Source organism: Phocoena sinus, chromosome 15, assembly GCF_008692025.1.
Source record: "Phocoena sinus isolate mPhoSin1 chromosome 15, mPhoSin1.pri, whole genome shotgun sequence".
Classification (NCBI taxonomy): Eukaryota; Metazoa; Chordata; class Mammalia; order Artiodactyla; family Phocoenidae; genus Phocoena; species Phocoena sinus.
Window position 1 is genome coordinate 62,241,202 of NC_045777.1, and position 21,960 is coordinate 62,263,161.

The following is a 21,960-nucleotide window of genomic DNA, read 5'->3' on the forward strand; positions in this document are numbered from 1 at the left end:
AAAATCCTTTAATTACAAAGCACCTTATAACCAAGACAAATACCAATTTTAAATTCAGCTGAAGCTAAGTGTGACGTTCTGAAACCAAGAGGTGTCTTTTTTTTTTCATCTTTATTGGAGTATAATTGCTTTACAATGGTGTTAGTTCCTGCTTTATAACAAAGTGAATCGGTTATACATACACATATGTTCCCATATCTCTTCCCTCTTGCGTCTCCCTCACTCCCACCCTCCCTATCCCACCCCTTTAGGTGGTGACAAAGCACCGAGCTGATCTCCCTGTGCTATGCAGCTGCTTCCCACTAGCTATCTACCTTACGTTTGGTAGTGTATATATGTCCATGCCACTCTCTCACTTTGTCACAGCTTACCCTTCCCCCTCCCCATATCCTCAAGTCCATTCTTTAGTAGGTCTGTGTCTTTATTCCTGTCTTACCCCTAGGTTCTTCATGACATTTTTTTTTTTCTTAGATTCCATGTATATGTGTTAGCATACGGTATTTGTCTTTCTCTTTCTGACTTACTTCACTCTGTATGACAGACCAAGAGGTGTCTTTAACAGAAGGAAACTAGTGCTGCCAGTTTCACAGCAAGTTGAACACATTTAATGGGTCACTTCTGTTCCACAGGCTCACCTCTGACTGTCCTCTAGCATCTTCATGGCCTCCTTCAAGTTTTTTCCCATTTCAGCTAGTGTAGGGTCTGCTATCTGGGAAACAAATTTTCAAAAGGTTAAATTTTAACAACCCTCTATTACTTCTGCAACATAATTCATCCAGAAAAACTAAATCCAAGTCCATTTTCTTCTGGATTTATTATAAAATACCTGCATTATTAAAGAACATGTTTGATTTTAAAATTCCAACAGTACAAAGGTATAACATAAAAAAGTCCCACTCCCCAGGGGAGGCCACTTTTAAGTTTGACGTATCTCTCCAAAGTTTCACTTTGCTCATATGCACCTCTCCAAATTGCTTTTTTCTGCTTTATAGTGAATATGGTTCCATGTCAGCAGGTCTACTTCATTCCTCTTAGTGGTTACACCTTTTTGCATCTGATGGATGTATTATAATTTACTGAACCAGTCCTGAATTAATGGACCCTTAGGTTATTTCAGTTGTTCACTATTAGAAGCAAGGTCCAGAAAAGTATGTATAGTATACTATTCATTTTACTGTTGTAGTAGGCTGAAAAATAGCCCCCCAAAGGATATTCACATCCTAATCCCTGGAATTTGTGAACATTACCTTATATGACAAAGTCTTTGCAGATGTGATTAAGGATCTTGAGATGGCACGATTACCCTGAATCATCCAGGTGAGCCCTAAATTCAATCACATGTATCCACATGAGAGAATTGGAGGGAGACCACACAGAGAGAGAAGACTACGTGAAGACAGAGCAGAGAGAGATTTGAAGATGCTGGCCTTGAAACTGGAGTGACGGAGCCACCAAACAGGGAAGGATGGCTGGCAAGCAATATAAGCTGGAACAAGAAAGGAAGGGACACTCCCCCCAAGCCTCTGGAGGGAGCGCAGCCCTGCCAGCGACAGTGATTTCAAACTTCTGGCCTCCAGGACTGAGAGAGAATGTATTTCTGTTGTTCTAAGCCACCCAGTTTGTGCTCATTTGTTACAGCAGCCCCAGGAGACTAATACGCTCAAACATCTGCAAGTGCTTCTAAAAACTTTGGGACACTTACACAAGCTAGCCATAGTGACTGCCTCCAAAGAATGGCTACAGGGGTCAGAGGGAGTCTTTTTAGTTCATATCCTTTTGTTCCTTTTGGATTTTAGTACCACGTGTACATCTATCTCCCATTCAAAACATAAACGAAACAAATTTTTAAAAATTCTTGCAGAATTGAAACACTCATTTTCCTTTCTTTCTTCTTACATCTCCGTAAAAATTTTTAGAGAGACAATCTTGTTGCCCTGAATCTCTGTATAGTATGAATTAGGTTATAAACAATCACAGAAGCTCTCTCTTGTTCCCCCCTTACTCTTCAAATACACTTCAAGTGTATTTATCTGCTTTTCTCTTCATATTGTCTCTTGTACCTCGTAATAGTTTACACAGTGTAGATGTGCAATGAGTGTATATTACCTTTAGTACTGTGTTACCTCCTCAAAATTGTTTATTTTTTAAAGAAATTCTACTGTTTATCAATGTAAGCATCAGAAAATATTAATTCTAGAAGGGACCTTAGGGGTCTAGTCCAGGGATTTCCCACCTGTGTTCTTCTCAGCCTTAAGACTCCTGGAAAGAACTTTGGGGAGAAGGGGTTGGGTAGCCAGTTGGAGCTGCTACCTCTCTGCCCCCCCCTTAAGGAGATCAGCTGTTTTTAACAATAGGGTTTTGAGTAAAGTTTCACTTGTAAAAAGTTTCATTAAAAAGAAGAAAAAAAAGTATAAGCATGAAAACCTCTGATTCTGGTATAACATTTTAGAGGAGAGGAAACTAAGACTTAGAGAGGTACACTGACTTGCCTAGGCTCATGGAACTAATAAATGACAGAGAGGTGCCAGAACCCTGGTTTCCTGATGTGTTTCTGCCTGTTTCTATTACATCACACTGATTCTACAAGAGATTAGAAAATAATCACATAGCCACATCCGATCTAATTTTTACACGAGAAAAAAAAAATTAAAAAAAACAGGTGTTTCCAATAAAAATCACGATTTAAATGTAAGCACCAGATGGGTTAGAGAGTAATCTAAAAGGGTCTCCATGATCTCCATTAACAGTTCTGAGTAGGATGAGGAACAGATAATGGTCAAGAGAATTGATCTTGCTCCTCAGTCTTCTGGTCACGGTCCTTACTACCCTCATCTCCTGTGACACATCAATCCCTGATCATCTGGCCAAATGAAAAGATAAACAGTTTGCTTGATCAATTACACCTCCGTGTTTCATGCTTATAACATCTGCCCCATCTGAAATGTCCTTGTACCTTTTATCCACCTCTAACTACCTATTAAATCACAATTCACTACTTCCAAGAAACCCCTATGGATAAAACCATTTTCACATGTTCACATCCCCTCTAATGATATCGATACCATTTTTTCCTAAACCAAAAATCTGGACTCACTGCCTGACAAATGATTGTATTTATGGGGACAACAGGACGGAAGGCTTGAAACTGGGGTCATTCTAATATGCAACTGCCATTTATCCTCACGATTCTTTACATCCTTTACTATGAACTGTTTATAGATGATCTTTCCACTATAGGTATTCTCCCCAATTAGATTATATGCTTTTTGAAAGCAGCCATTCAGACTCCTACTAATTTTGACTTCTCTTATAAGACCAAGAATCTAAAGTCAGCTTGATTCTTGGGTTGTCATATTACCTCTGAAACCCCTTAGGAAGGCATGGCATATTGGATATCAACATACTGCCTCTAAGTTCAACACGGCTAACTTCTCCTATAAGATTGAACAGATTTTTCAGTTAAGAATAGACAAAATAGTTGACTTACTTTAGAAGCCACTTCATATGACAATACTTATTTTTAAACACCAGAATCGCATGTGATGACAAGATGTTTACACTGAGAGAGGCAAGAGGGAAGTACAGCTTCACATTTCTCCATCTGAGTCTCTCGAGAGAGCAAGCACACACTCATTGAATGGAAAGGCTGACATTTAAATTGCTCTTGATCCTACTCTCTTTTAGAGAGTTAAGTGGGGACAGCGGGGAGTGGGTAACGGGTGCGTAGGGAAAATAGCACTTTTAGTTAAATTTGACTCAATTAAATGGGAATATGATGTAGACCCTCACGTGCTTGTGTTAACGGGATAATCCAAAATATAAAATGTTATCCAGTTGCAGGATATTAGGCCTTAAGTCAAGAAATGCTCTAAGAAAAATATTTATAAATTGGTTCCTTAAACCATGCCTTCATAAACTTCTACTAAGGGCAGCAACTACTTTCTTATTTGCATTTCGTATCCTCAGCACCTGTTACAGTGCCAGAGTACTTGTGTGATAAATGTTAATAAATAATAGCAGGGTAACAGCCAGACACAAAACAAAATGAGTGAGAATTAAGTTGAATAAAGATGTCCATTATTTGGTATTTAGAAGGAGGCTGTTTTACAATATTGAGGGAAGAAAAAAAATAGTATTCTATGCCAGGTTCCCAGAAGAATGTCATATTTTTTCAACCCTTAGCATCTAACACAGGATCTGGCACAGAAAAAGGGCTCAATAAGATTTGTGATCCTTAATAATTACTAACACTTACTGAGTTGCTTGCTCTAATTAACACCTTTACATGCATTACTGCCTGGCTAACCCAAAGGCACAGAGTTAGTATGTTTTGGAGCCAGAATTTAAAACAAGGTCTGTACTACTCTAGAACCAGTGCTCTTGACCACTAGGCAATACTGCTCCTCAATTTCATCAAAAAAGTAAACAAAGCAACTCACATTTTGAAAAAGCTCTTGTCTCAAGAACCATAATTAGAGCTAAGTAAGGTCTCATTTTAAAGATAATCCTTGGGACTTCCCTGGTGGTGCAGTGGTTAAGAATCTGCCTACCAATGCAGGGGACACGGGTTCAAGGCCTGGTCCGGGAAGATCCCACATGCCATGGAGCAACTGGGCCCATGCGCCACAACTACTGAGCCTGTACTCTACAGCCCAAGAACCACAACTATGGAGCCCACGTGCCACAACTACTGAAGCCTGTGCACCTATGGAGTGTGTATATCTACAGGTTCACTTTCTAATTACAAAACTACCACATGTTCACTACTGAAGATTCAGAAACCATTATTAGACCGTTAGTCATTAGATTGCAAATTTGTAAATTATATTTCAGCTATGTTGATTCTGTGTAATGAAGTGGATTCGGTATTTTTGCTTCAATTATGTCTAACATAGATGCATGGCATGGCTTAAAGCAAGTTCAAAACTCCTAAGGAGAACCATTCAACTGTTCATATGATAACTGTCACAGAACTAGACAGCTCATTTTGTAAAACAAGCCCCGCCATTCATCCTTTGATAAGCATCTTTTCAATATTTTTATACTAGTTGATTTCCATCACTTTCAGTGTGGGATATTAAATATTAAAATATCCTGCCATTATCAGAAGAAGAAATAGTATATATGTAATGGTAAAATATCATTAAAATTCTCACAATTTAAATGTTGGAGGAAAAAAGTTGAAAGTCAAATGCAAGATAAAATAGTAAAGGAGGTCAGGAAGTAATTCTCTATTTTTCAAGCCAGGAGGAAATTATACATTTATTTGGAATAAGGCAACATGGGTTAATGAAAAAAATCACTTATTTTTTGCTTTTGGCTAGAATTATATCAACTTAGTTATGAGGTAACACTGGTACTATTCCTACCCGTATTATTCGGAAGACATTATATTTATCATTTTATTCTACTTCATTAAAAAAAAAAAACTGCTGGTCATGACCTGCTAAATTGATTTGACATCTCATATATAGGATGTAACCTGCAGTTTGGGGGGGGAACCCACACTATTTTAATGGATGTTATTGAAAATTAACATCCAGTTATTAGTAATGGAATAAACAATCATTTGTTAATAAAGTTTATTAACTGAGAAGTTGTTTATAATAACCTTTCAAAAGTGGAAACTACATGGGCTTCCCTGGTGGCGCAGTGGTTGAGAGTCCGCCTGCCGATGCAGGGGACACGGGTTCGTGCCCCGGTCCGGGAAGATCCCACACGCTGCGGAGCGGCTGGGCCCGTGAGCCATGGCCACTGGGCCTGTGCATCTGGAGCCTGTGCTCGCAACGGGATAGGCCACAACTGTGAGAGGCCCGCGTACCGCAAAAAAAAAAAAAAAAAGTGGAAACTACAGCAGAAGAAGAATAAAATCTTAGGGCCTAAGATCTGGGAACTACTGCTCTCCAGTCACTTAAATTTTTCTCAGCTTTCAAATGCTTAATCAGCTCTTGTATACATTTTCTTCAGTTAACCAGCCTACCAAAGTGTGACCAAAACTATATGATTCACTTTCACATGAATTAAGGAAAAAATAATACCTCAAATCCTGAATTCATAAACATTACTGTTTAGCACAAATCTAAGTTTAAAAAAAAAAGGGCTGTAGTGACAGCAGATCTGGGATCCACTTGCAAAGGGGCACAAGGGAACTTTTTAGGGAGATGGAAATGTTCCATATCTTGATTATGCTGGTGGTTATATGACTATACACAACTGCCAAAACTCAAACTGTATAATTAAAGTGCATATTTTTATTGTATATAAATTGTTCCTCAATTTTAAAGAAGGAGGTTGAATTGATTTAGTCGACTGAAAAGAAATATTAAGCAAATAACCATACAAGTGGTAACTGATGTGACAAAATTTGCAAAGATTGTATGTGAATAACTGCTGTTTGAAAAATGCAGAGCTATACATTTAAAAAGAAGCAACGTCCAGAAAAGGGGAAGTTTAAAGAGTAATTTTAAAATATATAAATCACAACATTCATTAATAATAGAAGTATACAACACCATGTTTCAATAAACTTTTTTCAGGGGAGGAATATTCATTTTGGGGGGTTCTAGGACTATTGACAGAAGAAAAACGAAAGCATGTGAGAATACTAGCTGATCGTACCAGATAGAAGGCCTTGATGTTAACAAATGCTAGTTTCCAACATTTGCATTAGACTTACAAAAAAAAAACACTACACAGAAATTACCACAACAGTATAAATCAACTATACTTCAATAAAAAACAAATCACTACCTTTCTTCAATTGATAAACGTTATCAGATAAAGCTCTGAATTGATGTTTCTAACATTTCACCTACTCTTTTGCCTTCCACAGCTTTCTAAGCAAGGTTAATCCTGGATAGTGATAAGCATGCAAGTATCAACTTTCCAAAAACCATATATTTTCCTCCCAGGTGAAAACACAAAGGATGCCTGCTATCTAGCACTAAACAAGTGCCCCAAATACTACACATCTCAGAGAAGCAATAAGAACAGCAGCAGCTGCTTCAGGAACACAGCTGTTCCTTATGGGTCAACAATGAGAAAATGTAGGGATTCTCTAAGGTAATAAAAGCACCTTGCAAACCTGACTTACTCATTGGAGCCTCAATTTCTACATCTGTAAATACTTTTGTGTAGTTCCAACAGAAAAGTATTTAATTAAGAACAAGGCACTTTCGTCTATGTTTGTCTTTTAAGAATTGGATACTCTTGGCAAATCTTATTTTTAACTATGCTTGAGTGTGGACTTTACGCTTGAGTGTGTGAGAGCATGAAGACATACTGTACTTATTGGCTCATTAAGCAAAATATTTTAGTTGAAGAGGGATTTGCAAATATTGCATGAGGTGTTAGTATTTAAACTTACAAATCCCTCATGAAAAGAGGCAAAAAAGAACATATAGGGAAAAAAGGGCAAAAATATACAAAAGAGCGGGGAAAATCAGGTAGCAATAAGGAGGCAGCAAAGTTAGTAACACCAGATCAAACCTGGCATCAGTAGAAGTACACAGGGACTTCCTTGGTGGCGCAGTGGTTAAGAATCCGCCTGCCAATGCAGGGGACACGGGTTCGAGCTCCATTCCGGGAAAATCCCACATGCTGCAGAGCAACTAAGCCCATGTGCCACAACTACTGAGCCTGCGCGCCACAACTACTGAAGCCCTCGCGCCTAGGGCCCGTGCTCTGCTACAAGAGAAGCCACCGCAATGAGAAGCCCATGCACCGCAACAAAGAGTAGCCCCTCCTCACCACAACTAAAGAAAGCCTGCATGCAGCAATGAAGACCCAACACAGCCATAAATAAATAAATAAAACAGTTTAAAAAAAAAAAGAAGTACACAGAAGGAAAAAAAGGGGCATTCAATTTACTTGCCTTAAGATACATGATGGGAAAGCCAGGATCGAAATCTAAATTTCAAAAATGTATTCCAAGAGAATCAATTCACTTAGACATTTTATTTTTTATTTTTTTAAATTTTTATTGGAATCTAGTTTGATTTACAATGTTGTATTAGTTTCAGGTGTATAGCAAAGTGAATCAGCTATACATATACATATATCCACTCTTTTTTAAATTCTTTCCTATATAGGCCATTACAGAGTATTGAGTAGAGTTCCCTGTGCTATACAGTAAAGTCCTTATTAGTTATCTATTTTACATATAGTTCATTTACACATTTTATTATGAGTGTTTGCCAATAACTACACGGATGGAAAAATACCACAACAGGCAAGCTCTATTTCTAAGAAGTTTACTAGTTTATCTGGAATCACATACTTATTCTGGAACAAAAAGAAAACTGCTTAAAGCAAAACATGCTATAGTCACTGGAAAAAATAAGTCATTAAGATATGCTTCTTAAAGAAGGTGTTTCCTAGGACTTATTGGGGGATCAATTCAGAAACATAAAGATATCCATTACCCTTATCAATATCATTATTTCCAAAACTGAATTGGAATTATGCAGGTTTAATGTTGCCAACCTTATCTTAAAAATAATAATTCTAAGGAAAGGAACCCATCAATTCCTTCTATGTATCTTCAGAACTTTACTGTTGTAAAACTGTAAACTGTGTGAAACTGCCAATATTCAGATATTTCTAGGGGACAAAAACAGCAATTTCATATGACTGCACCAAGTAATTCAGTCTCACTAGGCTCCTGAAAATCTCACTGTAGCAAATGTTCAATGTCCCTGAGTTGCACCTTCAAATTGAAGGCTTTACTTTGCTGTTTGTTTTTCTGCACATAGGAAAAAGATCTCAGAAAGGTTTACTTTGCCCTCAGTCATTTGAAGCTCAGCATGCCTTTTCCACAGGCACTGGGGGAAAAAAAAGTGGACAGGGCCCCAGGCTGGGCCTCAAGGACTAACTAACCTTAAGGCAGCTAAACACTTAGCATTCGCCACAAAAAACAAAAACTACTGCAATAGTAACAGAAATTAAATAAACAAACTATTAAACTCAAAATAGTTTTATGGCCCTTGACTATTGTTTGGAGGGAATGGATTTAATTTAAGTTAGATAAGTTTCTGAAAGGAATTTTTTAAACATTTTCAAAGTGACTGGAGGCATATTTTTTATATCTAACTTTAAAAGGTAAAATGGCTTCCTTTCTCTTATGTTCTACCAGCAATAACATTAGGCACAAACAAAGTAAAAATCTACATTATATTTACATTTAAAACAAACCTAGAAAAGCCATGATTCTGAACTAAATATTCTACCTAAAGAATCTCTTCCACATACTCTTTCCTGGTCACTCACTCGATGCCCTTTGTTTCTTAATTCCTGTGATTCTTTTTACCCCTCTTTGTTATACAAGGCTTTGCCTAAACTTGTATGCCCCTTACTATAATGTAACCTCTCCAGGGATCATGTCTTATTCACCTTGTGTCTTTCTCAGCACTCAGCACTGGGCTTTGACCATAGTTGACCAGCAATAAAAATTTAAGTCAAAACAGGTTTCTGCTTCAGGTGAAAACATGACTTTAAGCTCAAGCAACTGCTATCTATAATTATAACTCATAATTCTAGATAAGGTGGAACACACAGGACTGGGGACCACCAACAGCTCTGCTAACTACAGCTGAAATTTTGAATAAATCGAGAACCACCAACGCCATAAATTTTTAGGATCAGGAACCTTGTGCCACGCTTTCCCTGACACCCAGCATTTGATAATCATTTACTGCCTTAGGCACCATGCACCTGTATGCAAAACCCTCAATCATGATGGTATAGAGATCAGCTTTAAATGAACGGTAACATTATAGGCTATCATATCCTCACAGAAGTCCTTCTATTCTAGGTAAGAGAGGGATCTACAAAGGCTTATCACAGAAACTGGTCATTTCAAGCTTGGCTAATGGGGGTTCTTTACATGAGCTTTTTAGGTAAAGAGCAGGAATAGAAATTCTGGTAGTCCTTATCAGTAATGATCAGCAATGATCCATCCACGCAGATCCTATTGCCCCTTATAAACAGTAAGGTGGTAACAGAATTTTCCAAATCAGGTCCAAGGGGGTAGGGGGGGAACTTAGCTCAGGATGAGTACAACAGTAAAAAATGGGTTTGGTTGTAATTATTTAGGTCAGAAACAGGGTCAAGGTTGCCTCTTTTAGAGACGAGAATTAGATATACGGTAAATAAATAAATTGGCCCCGCTCTATAGCACTATCCAATAGAACTTTCTGTGGTGAACATTTCTATTATCTGTGCTGCCCCAGTACTGCAGCCACAAACCACATTGTGACTGCTGAACACTTGAAATGTGGCTAATGTGACTGAGGAACTAAATTTTAAATTTATTTAATTTTAATTAATTACATTTAAATTTAAATAGCCAAATGTGGCTGGTGGGGTTTCCATGGTGGCGCAGTGGTTTAGAATCCACCTGCCAATGCAGGGGACACGGGTTCGAGCCCTGGTCCAGGAAGATCTCACATGCCGCAGAGCAACTAAGCCCGTGCGCCACAACTACTAAGCCCACACACCACAACTACTGAAGCCTGCGCACCTAGAGCCTGTGCTCGGCAACAAGAGAAGCCACTGCAGTGAGAAGCCCGCGCACCGCAACGAAGAGTAGCCCCACTGGCCGCAACTAGAGAAAGACTGCACGCAGCAACAAAGACCCAACGCCGCCAAAAATAATAAATTAAATAAATTTTTTAAAAATGTGGCTGGTGGACAGTGCAGCTCTAGATTCTCTAAGTCAGTGGTTCTCAACCAGAGGGGATCCTTTCACCCCCAGGGGACAACTGCCTCAACTGGAGATGTTTTTGGTTGTCACACTGTGGGGAGGAGATGCTACTGGCATCTAGTGGGTGGAGGCCAGGGATGCTGCTAAACATTCTACAGTACACAGGACAGCCTCCTACAATAGAGAATTATCCAGCCCAATGTCAGTGGTGCCAAGGTTGAGACATCTGCTCTAAGTTTACTCAAGGTTGGAATTAAAAGTGCAAAACAGGGCTTCCCTGGTGGCGCAGTGGTTGAGAGTCTGCCTGCCGATGCAGGGGACACGGGTTCGTGCCCCAGTCCGGGAGGATCCCGCATGCCGCGGAGCGGCTAGGCCTGTGAGCCATGGCTGCTGAGCCTGCGCGTCCGGAGCCTGTGCTCCACAACAGGAGAGGCCACAGCAGTGAGAGGTCCGCGTACCGAAAAAAAAAAAAAAAAAGTGCAAGACAAACTGCTATACACCTTGTCTAAACATAATACCCAGGAAGAATGAGATTTTTCCAAGCAGCAGGAAAAGATCTGGGCTGTTCTACAAATATAAAGTAGCAGGTTTTTACTAACAGGTGTTATGTAGGTGTGTTGAGTGCCTTATTGAAATCTTCAGCATCAGCGTTATTACTTCCTGTGGCATTTTTAAACTTGGATATTAACATAAGTAAACACTGTGAGATTTGTTCCTTATGAGTTGGACATACAGTATTGGGGGGGCCGAGGCACCAACTCTTCTAGTTTGAATTCCTTGTCCCTATAATTAACCTATCTATAGTTTCTCTGGATGTCACTAATTTTGAATACAAAAAGAAAACATATATTGTGAAAGAAAAGCAAATCAAGGGCAAGAAAATGGCTCTGTCATCGCAGGTCTGCATGTCTACATATTTAAGAAAAAGCAAGGGTACAAAATTATATTTGGACCAAAGGAAATGTACTGAGTGATTCTATTAAACAATGATAGCACACTACATTATAGAGTGAGAGAGATTACTTGAAATTTTAGAGGATGGGTATCAAATAACATTGTGGTTTCTGTAGCCAGTCTAAATTATGCAAGGATTAGTGTAAATGGCATCATTCAGAACTGCTCAAATAGTTCTTAAATTTATACTAGCAATGTAGAATTTAACCCAGCAGTCTATTCCTCAAAGAAACCAGAATGGACACAATTCAATGTTTTACTTGATTCAAACTTTTTCACAACACAAAATTTTCAACATTCATATTACAGCAATGCTTTTTCTTTTCTGCCCACTTAGCACCAAGAGAAATTGTTCATTACAAGTAAAAGCCCTGTCTTGCTTCAGGGAATATAAAAATAAGACACAATACTAGTTCTGAAAAACTTACATTCAGAATTTTACACACTGGCCTAAGGCAGAGACTTCCAGCCCACACATTCTGAATTCCTGAAAGATCCCTGCAATTTTTGTGAATGTGCCAGGCTTAAGCATGCTGGACTTTCAGTACCTCTTCAGATCTTCATTTGAAGAGTTTAAGATCTTTTATCATCAATTAACATTTAGGGAGCAACCACTGTAATCTAGTAATCAAATACCAGAAAAAGTAATATTTGAAGCAGGATTCCAACCCATTCTGTTTTGCAGATTTGCCTATAACGAACTCTTCTTGGAGGAAAGAACACTCCAGTTCTTTAGATTTCTAACTGAAATGCCACAAAGCCCCTCCCATCTTCTTTATGAAATTGGAAAGGAAACAACACTGAAGGGACATTTTAGCATCATTTTGTATTCAACCACTGGCGTTTGTATTCAACTACTGGTCCACACACGGTGTAGACCGGGGGTTCTCAGCCTCAGCACTACTGATAATTCTCTGGTACAGGGTCTGTCTTGTGCAATGTCGGATGTTAGCAGCATCCCTGGCCTCTACCCCACTAGGTACCAGCAGCCCCTTCCTAATGCCTGATTGTGACAATCAAAAGTGTATCCAAATGTTGGCCAAATATCCCCTGGGGAACAAAACAGCCTGGTGGTTGAGAATCACTGATCTAGACTGAAACTCAAAGTACCACAAGGTATACACTGTGCTCATCAAAAGCCTGGGGAAGACTTTATTCCTAGACAGAAAAACATGTAACATCACCACAGAGGCGGTGTAAGAAAAACATATTATCTTTGTCCTTTCTTGATTCCTTCCACCCAATATATGAGAAACAACGGAGGCATAGGCAATACCACTGTGTGCACATGAAGACATCTGGCTCAACTTGTACAATTACTCCCTTCAACTCTCCAGTGACAAGTGAACAAATCCACAGCAGCTGCTGCATTGAAAAATTGACAAAATGTTACTTCTACCAGTTCAAAATTAAAATAAAGCAGTCTTGAAACACTAGCATTGCTCCTGAATTCCACATATATGAAAAACCGGGTCTGGACAAGCGGACTCCCAAGCTTGAAAAGAAAGGACTTTGAGGGAGGGCAGAAAGTCAGGGTCTGAAAGTAGGTATCCGTGAAGAAATCCAAGCACTGGTTCTCATTTACTAGCCCTAAATCCGGGACAATTAGAATCCATTTCACATGCCAGAGCGGTCAGCCAGGTACATCACGCTGCTGTTTCCCCAAGAGGAAACCAGAGTAAAACCCTGCTACCAGTGGATTTCCGACTGACCTCAGGGTCCCCCCCTCGCCACGGAAAGGGGGAGCCAGAAGTTGTGGAGCAGCAGCAGTCCCAAAGACGAAATTCACAATCTACAGAAGCCCCGCCCCTTTCTGGACCTCAGGGGTCTTTCAAACTACTGCATCAGAATCACGTGAGGACCTCGTTAAACCCACAGATCCCGGTCCCGTCCCCCAAGGTTCCGACCCGAGGGCTGAAAAATCTGGATTTTTACCAAGGGCCCCAGGTGATTCCTAGGCTAGCTGAAGATGGCAAATTACTGCTTGCACATCTCCCTTCCTAACTTGGAACCCACAGACAACCTACAGGTTTCCAATTGGCTCCGAAACAACTGGGGCTTCATTCCAGGCGCTTCTGCGGCCGCAAGTTGTTAGCTCTGTCATCCGAGAGGGTGAGCCGAGCTCTCGCAGGCCCCAAGGTCGGCCCCGCGGCCCCCGACCTGGGCTCCGGGTCGTTCGGGGCCCCGGGTAGAACCCGGCCCAGCCTCTCCCGGCCCACAGGGACCCCAGAGACCCCCGGCCCCGTGACGTGACCAGGCCCCAGCCTCGAGCGACGGGCCGGACGCCCTCGCAGCCAGGCCTCCTCAGGCGGGCCCGTTAGCCCCCGGCCCCCTCCCCGGTCACAATGGCAGCTCGCGACCGGGAAACAGGCGCCCCGCAGGCGGGGGCCTCGGCCGCCGCTCCGCATCCACCCCCGGTACGGACCTTCTCCAGGGGCGCGTCCATGGCTAATGCGGCCGGTGGAGCACGACAGAGGCCCGGCGATCCCGGGCACTACTTCCGCCTCCCGAGCCCCGCCGCCGTTTCCCACGCTGGCAACGCTGACGTCCCGCTCGCCCGCGGCGGCGGGGCGGAGAAGAGAAGGAACTTCCTGGCTGCGCAGCGGGGAGTGGAAAGCGGAGCTCAGGAAGGCGGGGGAGGGCGGGGCCCACGGGGAGGCGGGGCCCACGGGGGTGGGTGGGGCCCTGGGTGGGCGGGGCCGTCCAGGCTTCCGTACAAGGCCGTCACGCCGGCCAGCCCAAATGTTTCCAGGTGAGAGGGGGAGAATGGATGGTGGAGCCGTTCCAAACTCTCTTCAGAAGCCTGTCCGGGTGTCAGAGTAGAAGTATAATAATTATAAGGGGTCACTCATGTAGCAAAATGCTGGAAATACTGGTAACGCACCTCTACTTCTAGTAGTGTTCCAAGTTCTCCCCGCTATCGACATTCCTCAGGAATGGAACAGGCCATTCACCACGGAGAGGCGGGGCGAGCGAGCGCCCCCGCGCACGCGCAGCTTCGGTGGTTTCCTAGGTGCTCAGCGCTTCGCGGGTTTCAGCTATTGGACTCCTGACCAGTGACCGCTACTCTGAAAAGGCGCTGATCAGAGCTGAGGTATTTGTTTCAGACCTTACCGCAGAATTCTAGACGGAAACGACTTTGAGACAACTGGCTCAGCCACTTTCTTCGTGTCAGGCCACAATTATGACTTGTTAGGTAATAATGATAATAATAGATCAGTTGCTGCTATTCCAGTTTATGGTACAACTGCCTTGTGATGTAGAGATCATTATTATCTCCATTTCACAGTGCACATCTAGGTTGGATCCAAGCACCCTGACCCCAGCGTCTGTACATTACACATACTGCCTCTATAACCGCTTCCACCCCTCCTGTATAATCATAAGGTGTTTCCAGGGAATAAGAGAAGACATAAATTTCCTTATTCTTCCCTCTAAATGAGGAAAACTGAAATGAACTAGTCTATCACGGTTACAGTCCGTAAAACAATTCACCTCTAGTACACCGATGACGTTACAACCGCAAAACCATACCTCTTCTCTCCTGTTCTGGGCGCCTCTCTTCCGAAATCTGTGTAAATGACTGGGTTGCATTTTCAGTGTAGTAATTATATTTTTTGAGCTCTCTAAACTGTATTAGATAAATTGCCCAGTTATGTTAATAAAATTATTCTCTACCAAAAGAAGCTTTGTGTACAGTGGGAACTATTCAGATTCTCCACAGAGCTCTGCAAACAGAAAAGGATGATAGATTTATGTCTTCCAAGATCTAAAAGTGGAATGTACCTCTTCGAGCTAAACAAGTCACCTTTTCCAACGTGTTGTTATCAAGCATTTAGAAAAGTTGTTATACCATGAACACCCATATGCCTATCCTACAATGAACATCTACCTGTATTTGCTTTACAAATATGATATTTACATAAGTATCCATCTATCTATCCATCAATACGTCTTAGGTTTTGATACATTCCAAAATTGCAGACATCAATACGTCTCACCCCTTAACACCTCAGCCTGGGTATCATTAAAAACTCCTAATTTTTAAAACCACCTCCAAGTATCTGGATTATATTAAAAAGTAGATTCTACAAAACAAATACTAGAGAGATGAAACTTACATTTTCTATTTTAAAAGTAGACTTTAAAAGCCAACATGAAGAAAGTGGGAATAATTGGTTCATTCAATATTTATCCAAATGTTTATCGACTGCCATCTTGGACAGTTAGGGGCTAGAAATATAAGATCCTGCCCTTAAGAAAATGCTGTTTAGGGCAGAGGTTTTTACTTTGGACCCAGGGGGAGGTCTGTGAAACCCTTGAAACTATGCTCTAAATTTTGCATGAGTGCATTTTTCTGGGGAGCATTGCATAGCTTTCAAGATCAAGTTGGACACACACACACACACACACACACACACACACACACTCCTGTCAAAAGAAATTAAAACCACTTGGCTTGTAGACAGACAGATATGTAAGCTGATAAATTATAATGCGGCATTCTATGGGCTAGAACAGAGAGATGAAAAAAATATTGTTGGAAGCCAGAAGATGAAACCACTCCTTGTGGGAACAATTTGGCTTATATGTTCTGATATAGACCTTTCCTGATTAATAGGCAAAAAGCAAACCAAATAAAGGAAGTTTGTGGTTATTTTTCCTTTTGGGTCCATTCACATGATTTTTGTTGTATCCTGAATAATATTTACATACCCATATTGTAGATGTTGTTTTTAAGTCTTTAAGTTTTAGAATCAACCAAAATTACACATACGGAAGATATAGTTTATTATTCACCATGGTAATGTAAAAATATAAATTACCAAAAAGTGGGCAGGAAGAGGTGAGGTGAAGAGGAACTTAAGGGGAATCACTAATGTCCTCAACTTCATTCCAGGAAGTAAGTAGATACTCTCTAAAAGGGCTAAATCAAGGACTTCCCTGGTGGCGCAGTGGTTAAGAATCCACCTGCCAATGCAGGGGACACGGGTTCGAGCCCTGGTCCGGGAAGATCTCACATGCTGCAGAGCAACTAAGCGCATGCACCACAACTACTGAGCCCACATAGCACAACTACTGAAGCCCGTGTACCTAGAGCCCGTGCTCCGCAACAAGAGAAGCTACCACAATGAGAAGCCCAAGCACCACAAGGAAGAGTAGCCCCGACTCACCGCAACTAGAGAAAGCCTGCGCGCAGGGATGAAGACCCAACGCGGGCATAAATAAACAAACAAAAGCATTTAAAACAGTGAATAAAAGAGCTAAATCAAGATTCAAAGTTTTAACTACAATATTTAAAGACATAAATGAAACCTCGGAAGAAATAAAATCAACAAAAATCAGGAGTTGGAGAAGATAGGAAAGCTGATGCAAATGGCAATAAATTTCTCATTTTTATAGTAAGGAGTCAATATATTTTTCTGAATTAAGAAACAGATATAAGGATATTTTTTACAAAGTAGAAGGTAAAGGCTTTGGAGGAATGGGACTAGGAGTTTGGAGATGAAAGAAAAGAAATGGCAATATTCCATTTTATATTCTTCTGCACTATTTGAAGTTTTATCATTTGCATGCATTTTCTCTTATGAATTAAAAAATTTAAATTAAATTGCCTGTAAAAACTAGATTTCAATCATTTTTTAATATTTTAAAATTTTGAGAGAGAAGTCTGCAGTCCCTAAAGGCAACTTGAGGTGGCAACCCTGAGACCATTTGTATCCTACCTTACTTCATTAGTTACACCAACTTCACTAACAAATTTTTTTTAATCTTTCTATTGTTAAAATATAGAAAACAACTTAAAAGAAATGAATTGTCATTGACTAACACCCTATAATCACTAACACCCTAAAATCACCATCCTCCCCATGAAAGGAACCTTCTCAGATACTCCATAAGCCCCAAAACAATCCCAGTCCCCTCCCAAGAAAAAATAACCACTCTCCCACATTTATAGTAATCATGCACTTACGTTTTCTTTGTAGTTTTATCACCCAAAGATGCATCCCTAAACACTACAGCTTAGCTTCATCTTTAAAAACAAAAACAAAAACTGAAACAAAGCCCCATCTGTATCTATATCTATATATCTTTTTAGTCTCTTTTAATCTATAGGTTTTCCTATACCTTTTTCCTCCTTTGCAACTTATTTGTTGAAGACACCAGATTATTGTTCTAGAATTTCCCTTAGTCTGGGTTTTCCTCTGTTCTCTATATTTCCTGCAGATTGGCAGTTGGACTTAGGCTTAATCAGATTCAGATTTGAAGTTTGGGGAAAAGTAGTCAAAGATGGTGTTGTTCTCTTCACCAAGAGGCACAGAGTACCTGGTTTTCTCTCTTTTTGTGCTGTTAGCAGGCACTAATATTCTTTAACTTACATTAATTCTGACCTGAATGGGAAGGACTGTGGATTTTCTTATACCATATACATTTTTATATCTGAGGAAGGTTCTTCGAGAGTGTAAGTCTGAGATATGATTCCATATCACCCTACTTTCATTTTGGGGTTTTTTTGATGTAATTTCAAACTTGTAGGAAAGTTGTCAGAAGAGTACAAAGAAATTTTAAAAACTCTTCACTCAAATTCCCCAAATGTTAATATTTTACCATACTTGCTTCATTGTTCTCTCTCTCTCTCTAAATAAATATGTATATACACACATTACTTTTTTTCTGAATCATTTCATAGTCAGTTGCAGATGATGCCCTTTGATTTCTAAATAACTTAGTGTATATTTCCCCCCAAAGAAGGACATCCTCCTTCACAACCACAATGCAAGTAATAAAATCAGGAAATTAACATTGATACTATTTCCTCTTTTAAAAAAATTTTATCGAAGTATAGTTGATTTACAATGTTGTGTTTAATTTCTGCTGTACAGCAAAGTGACTCAGTTATACGTATATATATTCTTTTTCATATTCTTTTCCATTACAGTTTATCACAGGATATTGAATATAGTTCCCTGTGCTATACAGTAGGATCTTGTTGTTTATCCATCCTATATATATAAAAAAATAGTTTGCATCTGCTAATCCCCAACTCCCAATCCTTCCCTCCCTCCCCCTCCCTCTCCCTTGGCAACCACAAGCGTGTTCTCTATATCTATGAGTCTGTTTTTGTTTTGTAGCTAGGTTCATTTGTGTCGTATTTTAGACTCCACATATAAGTGTTATCACTTGCTGTTGGTCTTTCTCTATCTGACCGACTTTGCTTAGTATGATAATCTCTAGGTCCATCCATGTTGCTGCAAATGGCAATATTTCATTCTTTTTATGGCTGAGTAATATTCCATTGTACCTATATACCACATCTTCTTTATCCATTCATCTGTCGATGGACATTTATGTTGCTTCCATGTCTTGGCTATTGTGAATAGTGCTGCTATGAACATTGGGGTGCATGCATCTTTTTGAATTACACCTTTTTGAATATATTCTCTGGATATATGCCCAGTAGTGGTATTGCTGGATCATATGACAATTCTGTATTTTTAGTTTTTTGAGGAAAGTCCATACTGTTCTCCATAGTGGCTGCCCCAATTTACATTCCCACCAGCAGTGTACACTCTCCAGCATTTATTTGAAGACCTTTTTTCTTTTGTAGTAGTAGTTTGTTTTTATTTTATTTTATTTATGTATATTATTTATTTATTTATTTTGGCTGCATCGGGTCTTGGTTGCAGCATGCAGTCTCTTTGTTGCAGCGCTTGGGCTTCTGTGTCTTGTTGCGGCACCCGGGCTTCTCTCTAGTTGTGGCATGCGGGTTTTCTCTCTAGTTGTGGTGTTCAGGGTCCAGCGCGTGTGGGCTCTGTAGTTGTGGTGCACGAGCTTTCTCATTGAGGTGCACGAGCTCCGTAGTTGTGGCACATGGGCATAGTTGCCCCGTGGCATGTAGGATCTTAGTTCCCCGACCAGGGATCAAACCCGCATCCCCTGCATTGGAAGGCGGATTCTTTACCACTGGACCACCAGGGAGGTCCCTATTTGAAGACTTTTAATGATGGCCATTCTGACTGGTGTGAGGTGGTACCTCATTGTTGTTTGATACTATTTTCTAATCAATATACTCTATTCAGATCTTGACAGTTATCCCAGTAAAGTCTGGGAGAGAGAAAGTCTGGAATAGTGTGTTCTGGAGTAGCTCCTCCATCTACCAACATACAGTTGTTGGATTTCCTCAGCACTCAGCCCTAAAGCCCCTTTCTTTCCTTATTCTACACACTCTCATCCTCCATTATTCAAGTAACATCTATACCTGGGCTCTTAAACTGAGAGTCACTTCATTAATGCATTGTGAAATGAGTTTACTGGGTCATGTTTAGCAATTTTTAACAAATCAAATGGAATAGAAAACACCAGAGCACATGACATATGGAATAAGAATAATTAGGAAAAACTCCAAATGTCCATCAACAGGTGAAGACATAAATTGTGATCTGCCCATACAATGGAATGGAATATTATGCAGCAATGAAAGGGAACAAACCGCTGATATACAGAATACCATAGAGCAGGGATCAGCAAACTTCTTCTGTCAGGCGCCAGGTAGAAAATATTTTAGGCTTTGCAGACCATTTGGTCTCTGTTGCAACTACTCAACTCTGTGTAGCATGAACATAGCCATAGATAATACATAAGGAAATGAATCATGACCAAGTCTCAATAAAACTTTATTTATAGGCACTGAATTTTGAATTTAATATAATTTCACATCATGAAATATTCTTCTGATTTTTTTAAAGTTGTTTGAAAACATAAAGCCATTCTTAGCTTTTGAGCCTTTAAATAAACAGGGAGTGGGCCAGATTTGGCCCACAGCCTGTAGTTTGCTGCTCCCTGTTACAGATGAATCTCAAAAACATTATGCTGAGTGAAAGAAGCCAAATACAAATTGACACAGACACTGTATGTATACTGTGTGATTCCATTTATATGAAATTCTATACCATGCAAACTCATCTATAATGACAGAAAGCCTAGGGCCAGGGGTCAAAGGGAATTGAGTGCATAGGGGTGCTAGGGAACTTTTACAGGTGATAGAAATGTTCTGTATTTTAATTGTGGTGGAGGTTCAGAGGTATACACATTTGTCAAAACCCACTGAACTGTACAAGTAATATGAATGTATTTGATTGTAGGTAAAACATACTTCAATAAAGTTGATAAAACATATCAGAGTGCATCAACTGTAGTAAGGGTAATCATTGTTTCTGAAACTTCTCTTCCAGTTATGTATATATAGATACGTGCAGTGACTGAATTGAACTCATCCTCTTCCACCCCAAATTCCTCAACATTCCTCATCCCAGTAAAGGCACCATCATCCACCCAGTAGTTCAAGCCAGCAACCCTGATATCTCTCTCTCATACACACAAACTTTCTCTTCCCTAGTCACTTTCAATCACTGTTGCCAACTATACCTCCTAAATATCTCCTAAAGCTGTCTACGAACGGATCTCTGTTGCCACACCTTGAGCACTGCCATTATATAAGTGATCTCTATAGCCACACAGAACCCAGAGTGTAACTCAGCCTATGGGGCCTTCCCAGGCTAGACCGTTACCCTATATCCTCTGCTGTAGCTCCTCTCTGAAATACCCAGATAATAGTATCTCATGCACATCTCCAGAGTTTTTCAGATGTTAAAAACCACCACCTTGGGACTTCCCTGGCAGTCCAGTGGTTAAGACTCCATGCTCCCAATGCAGGGGGCACAGGTTCATCCTTGGATGGGGAACTAAGATCCCGCATGCTGAGTGGCATGGCCAAAAACAAAAACCAAAAAACTCACCACCAAATGGAAGAAATTAACTACTTGTTGATCATGAGCACATAGCCCCCAGACCTACTGATGCCTCAGGATAAATATAGATAATTTTAACCCCTGTGACACCTCCCTGCTACCTCACCATCAACGGATCAGAGAACTGTGCACAAGCTGATCACATACCCTGGGATGCCCCTCCTCACTTTGCCTTTAAAAAGCTTTGCTGAAACCCTGCAAGGAATTCAGGGGCGGGGCAGGGGGGGAGGGGGGCGGGCATGAGCCACCCGTTCTCCTTGCATGGGCCTGCAATAAACCTTTCTTTGCTCCAAACTCTGATGTTGAGGTTTTTTGGCCTCACTGTGCGTCGGGCACCTGAATTTGCATTCGGTAACAAGAGTAGTCTGTTAAACAGAGAAACTGGATCCTCTGTTTATAAGCTTTCCGTTGCTCATAGAATAAAGCATGCATCCTTCACATGGCCCTTTCTACCTCTTCGGTCTTGGTTGTCATTCTTTGGGAAATGTCTTATGT

The 21,960-nt window shown here is 40.5% G+C and overlaps 1 protein-coding gene across 2 annotated transcripts in view; it reads right to left on the bottom strand.

Annotated features, from left to right (window-relative positions):
* Positions 1-14,263, bottom strand: part of PDXDC1 (pyridoxal dependent decarboxylase domain containing 1) — a 51,626-nt gene extending 37,363 nt beyond the window's left edge. For both annotated transcript variants that reach the window (XM_032604032.1, XM_032604033.1), the window contains exons 1-2: positions 14,082-14,263; positions 636-709 (exon numbers count right to left, since the gene is read on the bottom strand). In XM_032604032.1, coding sequence (XP_032459923.1) covers positions 636-709; positions 14,082-14,102 — 95 coding nt within the window. In that variant the 5' untranslated portion in view covers positions 14,103-14,263. The remainder of the gene's footprint in view (positions 1-635; positions 710-14,081) is intronic.
* Positions 14,264-21,960: the final 7,697 nt, after the last annotated feature.